We start from the raw sequence: 17,815 nt of genomic DNA on the forward strand, positions 1-17,815 counted from the left end.
GCACCGCTCGTTTCAATATGGCGGCCCCCAAGGAGGGGAGCGGCTAAGGTAAACGGGGAACGTTCAGAGTAAATCCCTCCGAACCTCATGGATCGCAGTGCAGAATTCAGGAGGTCGAAGGCGCAGTTTCTGGGCAAAGCGGACCTCAGCCGGAAGGGTAGTGTGGACGAGGACGTGGTAGAGCTTGTGCAGCTGCTGAACACGCGAGATCAGTTTTTCACTACCAGCTCCTGCGCTGGCCGCATCCTCCTCTTAGACGGGGTGAGGCCCCTTTGTGCACTTCTAGTGCTTACCCCCTAGTCGGTCACATTTCGAGCCCGATGCCCACCCAGTGTAACGCCCCAACCCAGCCTGTGTTTATCTCTGGCAGATGGTCTTGGTTTATCTGTGAGACGTGGAGGGTGAATTAGACCTGTGATTATAAAACTTCAACGTGGCTAATCCTGAGGATCTTTTAAAATAGATATTACTCTGTATGTCTACGGTGGGGCCCTAGATTCTAACAATTATCAAGTAATGGCGAAATTGCTTGCCTCAGGACTATCTTGAGTAGCAAGGATTGGAGAATTTGATTTTCTGAGTACTAACCCCCCCACCACCCCCGCCAAAAAAAAACACACGCATTGTGGTCCTTTCGATTCTGACTCGTAGTTACCCTACAGGACACAGTAGAACTGCTCCATAGGGTTTCCAAGGTTGTAATCTTTATGGAAGCCGACTGCCACATCTCCTGAGAAGCTACTGGTGACGGTTCCAACCGCCGACCTTTTGTTTAACAGCCCAGGGCTTAACCATTGCATTACAAGGGCTTCTTTTTTGAGCACTAAAGGAATTTAAAGACTTTCTAGCCTGGCGAGGGATGGTATGCTGGAGTCCTCTCTTCAGTTGCTCTGCCAAATTATTGTCATTACCTGATTGAACACCGCCAGGTGCTGCCAGGTGGAAACCCCAGGTTTTGCTCCTCGAGACTGTCACAGCCAATAAACAAGAGACCGAGGTGGGCTTTATTTCATTGCGCAAGGAAAGGAATAGTTGTGATTGCTGCCTACAAGATTGCAGGCAGCTTGGGAGGCCGGCTTTTGCAGAGAGCAGATAAGGAAATGTAAATTTATTATGAATATTCAGGATCAACCTTCGTGCTGGCATCCACAGATTGGGGATGTCCGTGCAGTTTCTTTAGACAAGGGGATGACTATGTGTTTTCTTTAGGCAAGGGGATGACTATCTGTTCTACTTTAGACATAGAGGAAGAGGTCAGTTTTCCTTAATTAGCATGTTAATTCTCCACCCAGAGGCAGGGTGCTTATATGTATTTTGCACTGATTGAACTAATAGGTCACTTAAAGTGCCAAGATGGCATTGAAAACCTGCTAAAACCAGTTGAGGCCAGCTATGGCCATTCTGTGGTTATCTTGTCAAGGACGATTTCAGAAGCCTATTCTGCTTGGTGTAGGAGGATAAGCCAGAGCAGTTGTCTTCTAGAAAGGCTGAGCTCTGAGACTGCCTGTCTCACAGGGTTGAGAGTTCACTTTTCCCTAGTGGCTTACTCTATCACAGTTCTGGTAGTTTTTCTGTTACACTGAGCAACAGCACAGGACCCTCATGGTGCAGTGGTTAAGAGTTGGGTGGCTAACCAAAAGGTTGACAGTTCGAATCCACCAGCCACTCCTTGGAAACCCTGTGGTGAATTCTACTCTGTTTTAGGGTCACTGTGAGTCGGGATCAACTCCATGACAATGGAGTTTGGGTTTGGTTAAGCAACAACTCATGGAGTTACCGTGAGTTAGAAGGCAACTAACAACAACACAAAGAGACAAGAAGAAGAAGCCTGGGTGGTACAAATGGTTAACACTCTGGTTAACGGGCTCCACTGCTAACAGAAAAGTTGGAAATTCTAGTCTACCCACAGGCGCCGTCTACTTCTGAAAAATCAGCCATAGACTATCCTATGGAGCATACACATGGGATTGCCATGAGTCTGGATCAACTCAAAAGCAAATGTAAAGCAAATATAAAGTAAAGTTTTAGAGACAGTGGTCAAGCCCTCAGGCTTTGGAAAGAGACTGCTTAAATTCCACACCAGGTATTGAAATTATTGGCCATAGCTGAGCATAATAAAACTATCTGCCCCATAGGGATTTTCTGTGGAAGAAATAGGGCAATGCTTTTGAAACTTTTAGTGTTGTGCCTAGCCATGTTGAGTGCACTATAAAAGTTCTTAGCAAATTAATTTTAGTGTTTAGAGCATGGAAGACAGCACATTCATAGATTCATTACTTAGACTCCTCGTCTCCCAGGTTAGCAGGCCCTGACCATTTTTATATTGCTTCCATTGCCTTCTGGGAGCCCTGGTGGTGCAGTGGCTCAGCTGCTAACCAAAAGGTCATCAGTTCGAATCCACCAGCTGCTCCTTGGAAACACTGTGGGGCAGTTCTGCTCTATCCTATAGGGTCACTATTAGTCGGAATCGACTGGACGGCAACAGGTTTGGTTTGGTTTTTTTAATTGCCTTCTGAGCACTGGCACTCAGGCTGTCTCTCCTCCCGTTTCCACCGTCCTTTCCATCTCACGTGGATTTTCACTCTGGTTTCCTAACAAGTCATAGGACTACCATTCTTTCTACTCCAAACCATGTTACACACTGTTAAGAGATTCACCTTCCTAAACGCAAGTCTGTGCATGTCACTTCCCTATGCTGAAACCTTTCACCCACCTGGAAATAATGGCTGCTGCTTTTTTACCTTGTATTATACTTACTTCTTTTTATTCTGTCTTATATCAGGAAGGATTTGGAGCAGCTTACAAAAAGGCAATACAAGAAGAAAAACAAAAAGTGGGGAAATCTGGGTAAAGAGAATTTAGATAAGATGAAGCCAGCAATGTCATTAGTTCCCAAAACATGCCATTAGATCCTGTAAACTTGCTGGTTGTGGTCACACGTTTGGCTCTGAGATTTAGAGCAGTGAGCTGTAGGACAGATATATAAGTAACAGAAGTCATACCATAAAAAGAAACCAGTTATCCAGGACTAACATAGCTCTTCTGGGTTTCAAGGCCAGATATAACATCTGTGGACCCATTGTGTAAATAGTTACTTTGTACAAGTATAGTGATAACTGTTCGTGTGGGTTCTTCCATTGCCCTTGAGGGTAGAATCTGTATACCCAGAGTACCTAATAACCAGTTGCCAGAGAATCAGTTCCAACTCATGGTGACCTCATGTGTATGCTCCAAAGAGTTTTCAATGGCTGATTTTTCAGAAGTAGATTGCCAGGCCTTTTTTCCAGCGTGCCTGTGGGTGGACGCGAACCTCCACCCTTTCACAGTGAGCACGTTAACCGTTTGCACTGCTCAGGGACTCCAAAGAACCTAATAGAACTGAACAAACATTTGTCCAATTGATAGATAAATTCTATGCTAAAACATTTGCCTCCTTGAAATTTTGACCTTACAGTCCTAGCTCTGCCCTTTGAAAGTACATATCAGGTCTAATCCATTAGTCATAAACTCATGCTTTGTGAGACCAAGGAACAGCACGAGTTTCAGTAAAAAGTGGTAAGTCTGGTGTAGGATTGGGACAGTGCTGTCATACAACAAAAAATTCAAAATTTTCTTTCTTTTTAATACTATGCTAGCCAAATAAAACAGCTGTAGTACAACTCGGGGCTGCTTGTATACAGTCACTTGTAATCTCTTTTCTCCTGACAAAGTCATGACTATATCTCAGAACGTATTAAATACCTTAACAAATTATTTTCTTTCTATCTCATGTTATTTGAGTTCATTTTTGTTTTGGGTTAATTTTACCCAAAAAGCTATTGAATTGTTCTCAGTAATACTTAAAATCACCACTTGGAATTGTTAATTTAAGAATGCCTGCCATATAGTATGCATTGTGCTTATTATTTTTGTAAATATTATTGTATTACATTATATTGTTTGTTATTTTAGGGTGTAAATGGTTTTGAAGTTCAGAAACAAAACTGTTGTTGGCTACTGGTCACACACAAACCTTGTATAAAAGATGATGTGGTAAGTTTTTATATATATGTTTAGAAATAAACTTTTAAATACATATGAAAAAATTAGAAAACTCAAAGTGACTTATGTGCGTAATTATAACTGTTTAAGATTATAAAGCCTAGAGAGCATTCATTAAAATGTCTTTTTTGGATCATCAAAACCAAAAAAACCAAACCAGTTGCCGTCAAGTTGCTTCTGACTCATAGGGACCCTATGACAGAGTAGAACTCCCCACAGGGTTTCCAAGCAGCAGCTGGTGGATTTGAACTGCAAACCTTTTGGTTAGCAGTTGTAGCTCTTAACCACTACACCACCAGGGTTTCCATTTGGATTACAGGAGATAAAAATGTGTATGTATATATATGTATTGAAGCATTACTTGCTACTGCTCAAAAAACCACATCATTTTGTGCACAGCAGAAAGTTCATGGTTATTGGATCCTAATTTTGAATTTTAGTTCTGCCATTTGATAACTCTAACCTGGGACAAATTATAGAAGGAGGGGACGGGGTGGACAGGGGAAAGTGATTAGCACTATCTATACATTGTTAGCATCACTGATGTAAATAAATCACACATCATTAACCTGGACTACTTCTTGAAAACCTTCTAATCTGTGCTAGGTTATTTAGTTTCCTAAATTAAAACGTTTAGATGAGTTTATGTAAGTTTCCTTAGTCAGGCACTTTAAATTCCCAGTGAATTTAGAAATCAAATTTTAACTGTTTTAAGCAAAAAAGGTCATTTGTTTAACTGGAAAGGACAGGGGTAGAGCTGCTGTCAATCATTAACTAGGTCAGGTACTGGAATGTTCTCTCAGAGGATTCACTCCAGCTTCATCTTTGGCCACTGGTTCTTTTGCATGTTTTCCCTTACTCTCTTCTGTTGCAGATGATTTTCTTTGTGGCAAGAAAGATAGCTGCCAGCAACCCCAGTAGAAAAAAAGTGTTTTCCCTAGGATTCATGTATTTGATGGGTCCTGCTTGGAATAGGTTTTTCTCTACCTTAGATCAATTATTTTTGGAATGGGATATGATCAATCAGACATAGGTCACTTGCCATCGCTGATATTATGGTGGGAGAGTGATGAGTGACAGGGTGGGGATTGACAGTCCTGACAGAATCAAATGGTGTAAAGGACAGGGGATACTGCTCCAAGATGCTAGACAGACAGAAATAACAACTGTCCTATATAAATTCTAGCTCAGACATAATAATACAGGTGTATATATCTTAATCTATCAATGAACAGTCCTTCTAGTACGGTTTTTACATATCCTATTTCTTCAAATCCACCAGCCGCTCCTTGGAAGCCCGATGGAGCAATTCTGCTATGTCCTATAGGGTCGCTAGGACAATGGATTTTTTTTTTTTTTCTTTTGAATTCCTTTAAAAAAATTTATTATGGAATTAAATAGAGTAGTAGTTTCCTTTTTCAGCATACAGATACATATGAAAAGAATGACACAGAAGATTTATGAGAGAAACAGAAGTCAGCTCTTTTAAGAAAAACAGATTTAAAAGGTTTGGAGAAAGAGGACCAAGAGAGCAGAGTGAAAAGTTACTGGAGAAAAATTATGCTAAGTGAGTCTGAATGTTTCTAGAAAATACTGAAGTTATGTGCTGTAAAGGGTCACCAAAGAATAGGATCATAGAATTCTATTTGATGTTAAGACTTTTCATTTATTCAGATTGTAGCTCTGAAGAAAGCGAATGGTGATGCCATTTTGAAATTTGAACCATTTATTCTTCATGTGCAATGTCGACAACTGAAGGATGCACAGCTTCTGGTAAAATTCTGTAATTATACTTGAATGTATAAGGATGTGGGTAAATTTAATTTTAAGCTTTAAATCTCCTCTCAAAAAATTAATGTGACATTAGTTTATTCAGCTGGTTTTTTAATTATTTATTCATCTGTCTTATCAATCTAATTTTAGAATTAGGAAAAAAGAGTACCTAATAATTACTAGCAAAATATAACATCCAATTGTGGTTCTTGTTTTCTTCTTTAACCTTCAATTTATGAATTTCAACACTGTACATTTTGCTTTTGCTTGCTGAGTTCTTAGAAAAAATACCATGGAGCTACATGTAAAATTAAATGTTTTAAGTACTATTTCATTTTTCTCATCACTTAAATGAGTTTTACATAAAATTTGTGAAGTCTTAGTTCTCTATTTTTTTCTCCTTGTTAATGTTTATACTTTTTGTATGCTTATATATAAAATTAAATTGCATCATGAGTATTCCATCAGTAAAAACCTATTGGATCCTATTGGCAGGGACTGGGGTACAGTGATCAACAAGATAGTGACACTCTTGATTCTTCCCTCAAAGTGGGGAGACAGACAAAAATAAACAAGTGAACAGGCAAATAAAATAACTGCAACCTACAAAATGTTCTAAGGGGAAAAAACCTAAGAGAGAATAGCATAAAGGGAGGCCCACTTTAGGAAAGGCTTCTCTGAGGAGGTATCGTTAAGCTGAGACTTTAAAGGAACAGAAAGAGTAGGCATGTAACTGGGAAAATGAACATGCCAGGCAAACGGAAAATAATATATAAAGTTTCTGAAGCAAGGAAGAGCATGGTGTCTCCACAGAACAGAAAAGATAGTGAGTCTGGAGGGGAGAGCAGAAAAGAGGTGAGAGAGGCTGGGGCCAAGTCATTTAGAGAGTCCCCGGGTGCTGCAAACAGTTAATACACTCAGCTGCTAGCCAGAAGACGGGAGGTTCAAGTCCAACCAGAGTTGCCTCGGAAGAAAGGCCTGGCAATCTACTTCCAAAAAAATCAGGCACTGAAAACCCTCTGGTGCATGTTCTACTCTGACACATGGGGTCTCCATGAGTCGAGATCGACAGCAAGTTTTAGGCTAGGATAAGGAATGTGGCTTACTTTCTGAGTGCAAGGAAAAGTTATTGAAGGAATAGTTATTTAGTAGGGTGGGGAGGTGGATTGATCAGATCTGTGTCCTGAAAAACTCAGTCTTGCTCCAAGGAGTGGAGTAAGTGGAGGGATATCAGTTAGGAGTCAGTTGCAGTGATCTGAGGTCTGATAGCACCGAAGAAGGTGAGAAGATGGTAGATTCAAAACATACTTTAGAGCTTGAATCAACAGACACTATGAGGTTGCCTGGGAAAGGACAGACAGAGGAGGGCAAAAAGGGATAGAAGATGATTCCTTAGGTTCTGGCTTGAGCACCTGGATATAGGGTAGTATCCTTTACTGAAATGGAAAAGGCTGGAAGTTGAAGTGAAAATCAAAATTTGAGTCCCATGTTAAGTATGAAATGTCTATAAGACATCTCAATGAAAATTACAAGTCGGCAGTCGGGCGGAAGTCTGGAACTCAGAGGAGCAGTCTGGACTGAAGGTACAGATTGGGGACACATCAATACGCAGGTCGTATTTAAAGTCGTGAATACTAAATAAAATCTCCTGTGGAGAGAGTGTCAAAGGAAGAGTAGGGAGCCTGAGGAGCACCAGCATTTAGAGATATACTCCAAAACAGTGTTTAAGAATTCAGTGGTTAATGTCCCCAGCCCCTGTTTCACCCCTGAGCTTTGATCTAACTTTATTTTAGCCTCTAGTTATACTAGATCACATCATTGTTGCTGCTCAAACCTCTCCTGTTTCCATAAACCAAAAAATCCAAACCTGTTGCTGACTAGTTGATTCTGACTCGTAGCGACCCTATAGGACAGAGTAGAACTACCCCAAAGGGGTTCCAAGGAGCGACTAGTGGATTCGTACTACCAACCTTTTGGTTAGCAGCCAAACGCTTAACCACTGTGCCACGAGGGCTCCAGGTTGAGAAACTTTGTTCTAGCAACATGCTCTCCTTTTAAGATTCTATCCAGTTCCCTGGTTTAAATACAGCATATATGTTGATGGCTCCCATTTCCAGTCCAGACCTCTACCCTGAAACTGATTCTATCTTTCGTAAACCTATTTCTGTCACCAGTCTTTCTATTCTCAGTAAATGGTACCCAATTGCTCAAACTCCAAACTTAAAAGTTAGCCTTGATTCTACTCCATCCCCCACATCCAATTCCTATGGACTCTACCTCCAAAATATACCTGTTTCTATGCCCATGTCTTATTCTGTTTGCTAATCCTGAATTGACTTGGCCCTGTTCTTCTTCTGGGCCAAAGCTTCGGTGGAAATCTAATGTTTGGGGGAGCAAATTGCAGTGGAATTGAAGAGACTGGAAATTTCACCCATTCACAGCTTTTTCTTGACAGTGTGCCAGACAGTCTTCTAGGTACTAGGGAAAAGTAGAAAAAGATAAGAGTCTGCCTTTAAGTAGCTTTTATATTCTACAGGAGAGAGACCAACAGTAAGTAGGTAAACACACAAAATTTCTGACATGACAAGTGCTATGAAGAAGTTAAGCAGGACACTCTTCTAGAGAGTAAGGGAAAGGGGAGCATTTTAAAGGGGTGATTAGAGAAGGCCTCTTTGAGGAGATAGAATTTAAACAGAAACAAGAGGAATAAAAAGAAAACAGACAGGGGAATAGTAGTCTGGACAGAGAGAACTGCAAACATAAAAAGGTTGGTGCAGGAAAGGGTTTAGAATTATCAACAGAAGGGAAGCCAGATGAGGTTGGAGAAGAAGGTAGAGGCCAGGTTAAATAGAGCATTATAAGCCATGGTTTAGAGTTTGAATTGTATCTCTGGCTGGTCTATCAAGAATGGATTGGAGCGGGGAGCAAGAGGGAAAGCAGAAACTCCAGTTGGGATGCTCTTGTAGAAGTACAAGTGAGAGGGGCAAGGGCCAGTGGATATGAAGAGAAGTGGATGAATTTGAGGTGTATTTTGGAGGTAGAATCTGTAGGAATTGCATGTGGGAGATGGAGTAGAAAGAATCAAGGCTAACGTTTAAGTGTGGAGTTTGAGCAGTTGGGTATCATTTACTGAGAATAGAAAGATGGTGAGAGAGATAGGTTTAAGAAAGGTAATTTCAGGGTAGAGGTCTGGACTGGAAATGGGAGCCATCAGCATTAAACCAGGGAACTGGATAGAGTCTTGTAAGGAGAGCATGTTGCTAGAGCAAGGTTTCTCAACTGAGGCACTGTTGACATTTTAGGCTGAATAAGTCTTTGTGGTAGGGGCTGTCCTGTGCATTGTAAGATGTTAAGCAGCATCCCTGGCCTCTACCTTACTAGATTCTAGTAGTTCTGCTTCACCACCACCACACTTGTGGCAACCAAAAATGTCACCAGACATTTCCAGTGTCCCCTGGAGGGCAAAATCAGCCTAGGTGAGAAACAGTGAGCTAGAGAAAAGAAATAGATACACATTTGAGCCCTAGGTCTGACATTTAGAGGTTAGTAAAGTAAAACAACCTTGCTTGCTGAAAGCGAAGAGGACTTGAAGCACTTACTGATAAAGATCAAAGTCTGCAGCCTTCAGTATGGATTACACCTCAACATAAAGAAAGCAAAAATCCTCACAACTGGACCCATGAGCAACATCATGATAAATGCAGAAAGCATTGAAGTTGTCAAGGATTTCATTTTACTTGGATCCACAGTCAACACCCATGGAAGCAGCATTCAAGAAATCAAATGACGTATTACAGTGGGCAAATCTGCTGCAAAACGACTTCTTTAAAGTGTTAAACAAAGACGTGACTTTGAGGACTAAGGTGCGCCTGACTGAACCCATGGTATTTTCAGTTGCCTCATGTGCATGCGAAAGCTAGACAGTGAATAAGGAAGATCAAAGAAGAATTGACGGCTTTGAATTATGGTGTTGGTGAAGAATATTGAATATATCATGGACTGCCAGAAGAACGAACAAATCTGTCTTGGAAGAAGTATGGCCAGAATGCTCCTTAGAAGCAAGGATACGAGACTTCATCTCACATATTTTGGACATGTTATTAGGAGGGACTAGTTCCTTGGAAAGGACATTATGCTTGGTAAAGCAGAGAGTCAGCGAAAAAAGAAGACTCTCAATGAGATGGATTGACACAGCGACTGCAGCAATGAGCTCAAACATGGCAAAGACTGAGGGTGGCGCATGACCAGGCAGTTGTTCATTCTGTTGTACATAGAGTTGGTGGTGTCTTAGGCTGGGTTCTCTAGAGAAGCAAAACTAGTAAAGTGTATAAATACATACATATAGAGATTTATATCAAGGAAATGGCTCACGCTGTTTTAAAGTCTGTAACGTCCCAAGTCCAGGGGTCAGGATAGAGGCTTCTCCTGATTCACGTAGCCGCAGGGGCTGACGAACCCACAATCAGCAGGTGGGGGAGCAAGGCTCTTGCTCAGAGGCTGCCAAGATCGACGAATCTCAAGATCGGCAGGCAAAACCACAGGTAAGCTGCTAGCTCAAGTCCCCAAAACCGGAGGTCAGATGAACAGGAGCCAGCTGCCGGATCCAGAACAAGCAAAAGCCCTGAGCCCTGTGAGAATGTCCAGCCACATCCAATGCAGGCCACACACCCAAAGAAACTCCCCTTCAACCGATTGACTACTAACAGCAGATCCCATCATGGGGGTGATCAAATATCAGATCTCAACAGGGAAGTGACCACAGCATGACATGACTGCCAAAACAGAATCATGGCCCAGCCAAGCCGACACACAACTATCACAGTCGATACGAGCTGGAACCAACTCGACAGCACCTAACAACAACAACAAAGCAAAATGATTTACAAAGCCATCGTATAAGTTCAGACTTTTTTTCTTTATCTACTTTTCTTATTATTTCAACAAATTTTTTTAGAGAAAGGCACTACAATCTCTGTCCTTACTTATAGTGGCTCTTATACATTCATGCTATATTTCATTTATTCATGTATCGATTGTCATCAGGGCCCTCAATAAATAAAGCAGCATAACTCTCCCACCAGTTCTTATAATGATAATAATAATAGCTTATATTTATGGAGTCTTATTTACCAGACACCAAGATAAATGCTTTACATGAATTATTCCAGTTAATTCTCTCAATGCCCTTTTAAGTTGATACTGTTACTCATGAGGAAACCAGGCATAGAGGTTAAATAACTTGCCCAAAGTTCCACAGCTGCTAAAGAAGCAGAGCAAGAATACAAATAAAGCAGCCTGGCTCCACAGATGTGCCCTTAACCATTATTGTTACTGAGTGTCATGGAGTTGATTTTGACTCATAGCACCCCATTTGACAGGGTAGAATTGCCCCATAGGGTTTTCTTGGCTGTAATCTCTACAGAAGCAGATCACCAGACCTTTCTCCCGCAGAGCCACTGGGTGGGTTCAGACTGCCAACCTTTCTGTTAGCAGCCAAGCTTTTAACCATTGCACCCCCAGGGCTCCTTCTCTTAACTATTACCAACCCAAAACTCAAGCCTACTATGAGTAAGGTTTCACTTCTACAGGAGGAAAAATAAAATTTCACTCACTTTAAGGGAAAATTTTTTGTGTGTTTGTTTTTTGTTTACCTTTATACAATACTGTTTCAGGAATGATTATTATGTGTTAATTTTCTGCCTTACAGAAAATTATTAGGCAGACGTTCCTGTGTTTTACTGAATTCTAGTTTTACTGTTTCTAAGTGACACTTTCAAAGGGTCAATATTTCTAATAAAAATAAGAGCAAAGTCACTTTTAAGCACAGTTTATTGGTTAGCAGAAAACACCCTTAATAAGATTTGAAGTTCTGTATGTTTCTGCAGTTTGTGGAGCTAAACAGAGTATCTAATTAGCCAGGTTATCAGAAGTGAACAAGTTTTCTTTTCTTACAGCATTCAGCAGCCGTAGCTTCTGGTTTCAGGAACTCTGGCATAACAGTGGGAAAGAAAGGAAAGACTATGATGGTAAGGGACCATTTGGCAAAAAGCAATTCTTTGGGTGTGAAGTGATCTGAATTAGAATAACCTTCTAATTAGACTTCTCATCAGACTCGTGCCTTTAGTCTCCTCTGACTCAGTACTCAAATCTTCTTGCCATTCCCTTGCTCAAAACCTTCAGTAACTTACTCTTTCCTATGAGGCAAGGTCCAGAGTTGGTAGATTTACCTTTGAGGACTTGTTTTATAGTACTCCCCTCCACTCTTAACCTGATTGGTCCTAAATGCTAGCCCTTGAGGGCGTCTGCCTCACTCTACTGTATCCTCCTCCTCCTGAGTAGTCACAACCCAATCCAAGCATCATGATGTAGTGGAAAGATGGAGCCGAAAGACCTCTGCTCTGACGCTGGATCACAGGTCTGCGATATGAACCTGGGCAAGTTCCTTAATCCCTCAGGGTCTGAATTTCCTTAGTGATATCAGCAAACCATTTCTCCTAAGACCAAATCCAGTTTATAGGGGGACCAAATTCAGTTTACTCATTTGTTTAAGGAGTGTCTGAGGTTGCTTTTGTGTTACATTGGCAGAGTTAAGTAGTTGCAACAGATACAGTGTGGCACACACGGAGATATTTCCTATCTGTCCTTTTACAGAAAAAGTTTGCCAACATCTAGACTAGATGATCTATAAGATCCCTTTTGAGTCTGACATCTTTCCTGAGTCCTTCCTTGGCCAGGCCAACCTGTAGTGATTTTGCCCTATTCTGATCCCTTGTGGTATTTACTGTTCGACTATTTGGCGTGACCTGTATTGCTTGTTTTTTAAACTACTTCAGATTGCCCTGTATTCTAGCTGCCTGGATTCTCCTATCTTCTAACTATTTTTAACAAATGGAATGTTAGGTGGCTTACAAAAGAAGACACCTGTAAAACAGGACTGCATAGTAAACCAAGGCCCATGGTACTGAATTGTGTCCCCATCTCACTCAGTAGCACCACCATTATATCTGGTGGCCCAAGCAAGAACAGAGCCATTCTTTCACCTTCCTCTTTTTCATCTTCCATGTTCCTTTACAGGTCATGTCGTTCCTACCTCTCATTTCCCACACCTGACATGACTTCTCCATGCTATCACTGCCCTTACTTCAGCCCTCATGTTCCCTCACCTGAATCTGTATAATTGCCACCTGACTCATCTTTCTGCTCTTGGTCTTCTCTTCCACCCTTACTCTCAGAATTCCACTTTTGACAAATCAGGGTCTTCAAATATTTTCCCTGATATTCAAGACCTTACCTGTTTATGCTCATCTCCTGTTAGTCTTCCTGGTGCAGCTCATGCTCCAGTCATATAGAACTGTTAGTTGTTTCCCAAACGTGTCATGCCCTTTTGTGTCTGCATACCTACAGATCTGTTGTTCCTCTGAGTAGAATGCTCTTCTCACCCTCTCCCTCCTTTACATCTGGTGAATTTAACACTTACCCTTTAAAATTCCAACTCAAATGCTGCTTTTCCCATAAAGCCAAGTCCTCAGACTCAGTTGCTCCCCTTCTTGCTTCCTTAGCATTGTGTGTGTGTGTGCGTGCACGTGCGCACGTGTATACGTGCCTTTCCTCTGTCATAACACCTATGTTGTATTGTAATTCTTTGTTTACCTGTTTATTTCCTGTTCTAAAGTGTGAGCTCTTAAGTGTAGAGAACATGCTATATTCATTCCATATCCTTGTACCTTACATGGGGCCTAGAACATTGAAGATGCTCAGTAAAGTTTCACTGAATGACTTTTTTTCCCTTGTAATAGTGTTTGTAGTTGTTGTTCTTAACCTTTATCCAGTATTTGGATCTCCTTGGAACATATTCACTGTTAGATCAACAGGGTTGCAAAGTTTGACAACCCTAAAGCATCAAGAAAGCAGCCACTTTGTGTGATAGAGGAGGCATGGTTTATTGTTGTAACACTTGTAACACTTATTTGTAGCACTGAGAGACTCTTTGGCATCCAGTGCATTTCGATTTTCCATTGAGGCTTCTGTTGAGGTTTCATTTATTTCTTTTCTTTAAATTGTGTATTAAAGCTTTCTAAGCTGCACTAAGATTGAAACTGTTATTGGGTTCTTTGATTTTATCTGCTCCTCTGACAAGCAATGTATAGAGTGCCTTTCTTTAGAAATGACTATATGATGGGAAAGTCTGTTTAATCTCCTTTGATTCAACTGTGTTCAGCTAAATTATATCAAAGCACAAACTTAAATGCTGTAATGGAACTAAACTATGTTCAAGCACAGTCCTGACTGGGACTTTCTTTAGTTATTTCTGGTGTCTCTAGTATATAAGTCTTCATATCTAAATTGTTTTTCCTTTGTAGGCTGTCCGGAGTACACATAGCTTAGAAGTTCCATTAAGCCACAACGGAAAACTGATGGTGACAGAGGAATATATTGACTTCCTCTTAAATATAGCAAATCAAAAAATGGAGGAGAATAAGAAGAGAATTGAAAGGTATATTGATTGGATATTTCCATGTTATTCTTATATTCTTCTTGGAGCCCTAGTGGCTCAGTGGGTAGGAGCTCGGCTGCTAACCAAAAGGTCAGCAGTTCGAATCCACCAGCCACTCCTTGGAAACCTTATAGGGCAGTTGTCCTCTGTCTATAGGGTCACTATGAGTCAGAATCGACTTGACGGCAATGGGTATCCTTATATTCTTAGGTCATCTTTGGAAATATTAATACACACCATCTACAGTTTATATTCCCGACTGCTTATCTATGTCTAGCCTTATGAACAATAAGAAGATGATCAAAGTAATAGGTGTGAGTAGGCTAGGCTGTAATAGGCACCAAGTGGAGCATAAGCGGAGGTTCTGTGGAGGATGGTGGGCCACATGACTGTCAGCAGTCAGCATTGAGGAGAGAATTGTAATCATTCAGGTAAGAGAGTCAACTTGAAGGCATCCAGGACAGAGGTGCACACAACCCTGGGTGTGATCCATCAGAGGTTACCTAGACTCTCCAACAGAGCCAGGTCCCTTTTGAAGGGAACAGCCTGATTAAATTTAGTTTTACACCTCTGGCTAGTTCAGTACCCACAACTTGTCATGGATTAGATCTAGAATTGCCATAGTTGTTCAGTAGGAAGGATTGTGGCTGTCAACTCACATTTTTGTAAACTTGTCTAGTTCTTAAATATAACCTGCTAGATAAAACTCTTACATTACTTTCTTCTCCAACTTTTTCCTAAAAATAGAGTTTTTGATTTAAAAAAACAAATAGTATGCTGCCGTTCGTATATGAAGATAACATCACAGAAGTACCATCAGCAGGGTGTACATTTCTGAGTTATTCGAAAAGTGACTGCCAATTTGATGTCATTTTTAATTTTCTTTTTCCCTCCTCCCCACCCCGTTGGCCATATCAAACCCAGGCAATCATTGCCTAAACACTTCTTGTGTCATTCTTTTCTCTCCATCCTGACTGGTTCTTCCTTCATTCAAGACCATTGCAATAGCTTCATTAGCTGGTCTCGTCTCATGGTAGAAAGCTGCTAGTATGTCTCACTGCTAAGCCATTCTCCATATCACCTCAGAATGATGTTTGTAAAATGCAAATAAATCCTATTGCTTAATTCTCCTGCTTAAAATTCGTTAATGCACGGAACATTTTTTGAAGCAGTAAGGCCAAGAATGCAACTGGTAGCAGTGTAGCATGGTAGTACGAGGTAGAACTCGACTCCAGAGGAAGAACTGGGTTCAAATCCCGGTTCCATCACAAGTTACTCAACTTGCTTGGCTTCATTTTTCTCATCTCTAACTTGGAGAAATAATTATTAGTATACATTAGGTAGCATATGTATCACAGCTGATCCTGTTCCTGCCATGTCATGGACTCAGGCTACAATAGCCCTCCTCCTCCTTATTGACTCACGTGGGAAATAAACCTGTAACTACACCAGTACCACCATTCAGCCTTTCACATCTGGGGTTTCTCATTTGACCCACAGAATCCACAAAATTATTCAAGTGACTGTTTTCTCAATTCTTTCAAGGATGGTATGAAACTTATACTATTCTAGATACACTGGAGAGAAATTAATTTATTACATACAGTGGGCATTAGGGCTTAATTCTCTAACAGAACCCTTGTTGAGAAAAGCTGAGAGGTTACCTGGCTGCAGAGCAAACATTCTAACTAAAGTTATAATTTCAAGTAAGCAACTGAAGAGCACCCAGCCACCCTACCAAACTGCAGAGTTTGAACTATATGTGGGTACTTATTGGTACTATTCCAAAAGTTTACTTCATTTGGTAGATACTAATCCAGTGAGACTGTTCGCTAGAATATAGGAGGTAGCAAATCAGTTTTCTGTTTCCTTACTTGAATTTCAACAAGATTATAAATATAGCCCATGATCAGCTATACACCTGGTGAAGTTAATTGAGCCACGTTCACCAGCTATAAAGTCAAATTATGCTTTAACTCCGTTGACTCAAAAATATGTTTTGAGATTATAGCCTGCATGCTGCTATCAAGAGAGCCACGCTCATCATATAAAATGAGGGAAAAATTAAAGAAGAGTAGGAAGTGTCTTAAGATGCTGATTAGAAGATTACATGTGAATTCAGAACGTGTGGGCAGATCCAGAGCTCCTTTCGGAGCAGCTGCACATTCAGCCAAATGCCAAGAAAGAACTGCTCTTCTGGTTTAAAAAAAAAGAAAAAGTAATAAAACACTGAAGGTGATGGGTTCTGCAATCAGACATTTAGTACTAAAATTGGTTTGTTGTAGGACCAAAGTTTCACAATTCAAATATCTATAAAAAGAGAATTTTAAAAGGTCAAAATCCTAATGAGTAAAATAACATTTCAACAACAAATATTTTAACTGGGAATGCAAAAATTGAAGTTAAGAGAAACTGTTTTTAATAAAAGAAAAGTCTTTGTCTTGGTTTACTAGTGCTGCCATACAGAAATAGCACAAGTGGGTGCCTTTAAAGAACAAAAATTTATTGTCTCACAATTCTGGAGGCTAAAAGTCCAAATCAGGGTCTTGAACTTGTCAATTCCTTCTGTGGGCCTCTCTCATAGTTTCTGGAGACTGCCAGCAACCTTCAGTGTTGCTTTGCTTGTAGACGATCCTCACATGGCATCTCTCTTCCCCCTGTATGTGTGTCTCTGTGTCTGGTCTGCTCTTTTTATAAGACATCATTTAAGAAGTGATTAGGTTTAGGGCCCACCCAACTGTGATATGGTCTCATTAACATAGCAAAAGAAAATCCCTACTTCCAAACAAAGTCACATTTACAGGTACACTGGTTAGGACTTCAGTACATCTTTTGGGGCACACAATTCAATCCATAACAGTATTGTCTGTGAAAAACAATTCTAAAGCCCACTTCTTGTGGGAAGACGCTTCTCAGTATCACTTCAGGCTGGGATCCTGTTGTTTTCTGGAGCTGGGCAAGACAAGACCTACAAGTAGCAGACTTCTTTATGAACAGCTGATCTGGAGCTTGATTTTGGAGACAGGAACTCACACCACGCTTAGTAAGATAATTTCATACATAGTGATTTCCAGGTGAAAAATATGAGTTTGGAGATCTATTTACCAATTAAAAAAGAAGAAGCCTATCTTTGTATCTATTAATAAAAGGTTAGGACTTGGGTCAGATGAAACCACCATTTGACTATGAGTAGAATGAAATTAGTTATATTCTTCTTTTCACCAGTTGTGTAATAAGAAAAATGTTAAATGAAATATAGAAGAAAAGGGCCGAATACTATTCTTGTTGTAAGAATAAAGGATATCTGAAAGAAAAAGTATTTGGAATATATTTCCAGTGGTTGATTTTTGTTTGGATTTTTTTTTCATTTCTTTTGTTTTTGCTGAGACTTTATGTTTTTCCTCTTTATTTTTATGAGTATGTTAACTTTCTTTGTGGTTACCATGAATTTTACCCTTATCTTTCTAAGTTTGAAGCAGTCTACCATTACTTGGTATCGTCTTGCCT

General features: G+C 40.4%; 1 protein-coding gene across 3 annotated transcripts in view; it reads left to right on the forward strand.

The window, feature by feature from the left end:
* Position 1: 1 nt before the first annotated feature.
* TYW3 (tRNA-yW synthesizing protein 3 homolog) overlaps positions 2-17,815 on the forward strand; it is a 25,059-nt gene continuing 7,245 nt past the window's right edge. The window contains exons 1-5 of one of the 3 annotated variants that reach the window (XM_004369064.2): positions 2-261; positions 3,952-4,032; positions 5,716-5,814; positions 11,769-11,840; positions 14,175-14,308. In XM_004369064.2, coding sequence (XP_004369121.1) covers positions 88-261; positions 3,952-4,032; positions 5,716-5,814; positions 11,769-11,840; positions 14,175-14,308 — 560 coding nt within the window. In that variant the 5' untranslated portion in view covers positions 2-87. The remainder of the gene's footprint in view (positions 262-3,951; positions 4,033-5,715; positions 5,815-11,768; positions 11,841-14,174; positions 14,309-17,815) is intronic. The other 2 variants (XM_023731113.1, XM_023731117.1) reach the window with 2 other exon arrangements.

Source organism: Trichechus manatus, unplaced genomic scaffold (genome assembly GCF_000243295.1).
Source record: "Trichechus manatus latirostris isolate Lorelei unplaced genomic scaffold, TriManLat1.0 scaffold00003, whole genome shotgun sequence".
NCBI classification, from domain to species: Eukaryota; Metazoa; Chordata; class Mammalia; order Sirenia; family Trichechidae; genus Trichechus; species Trichechus manatus.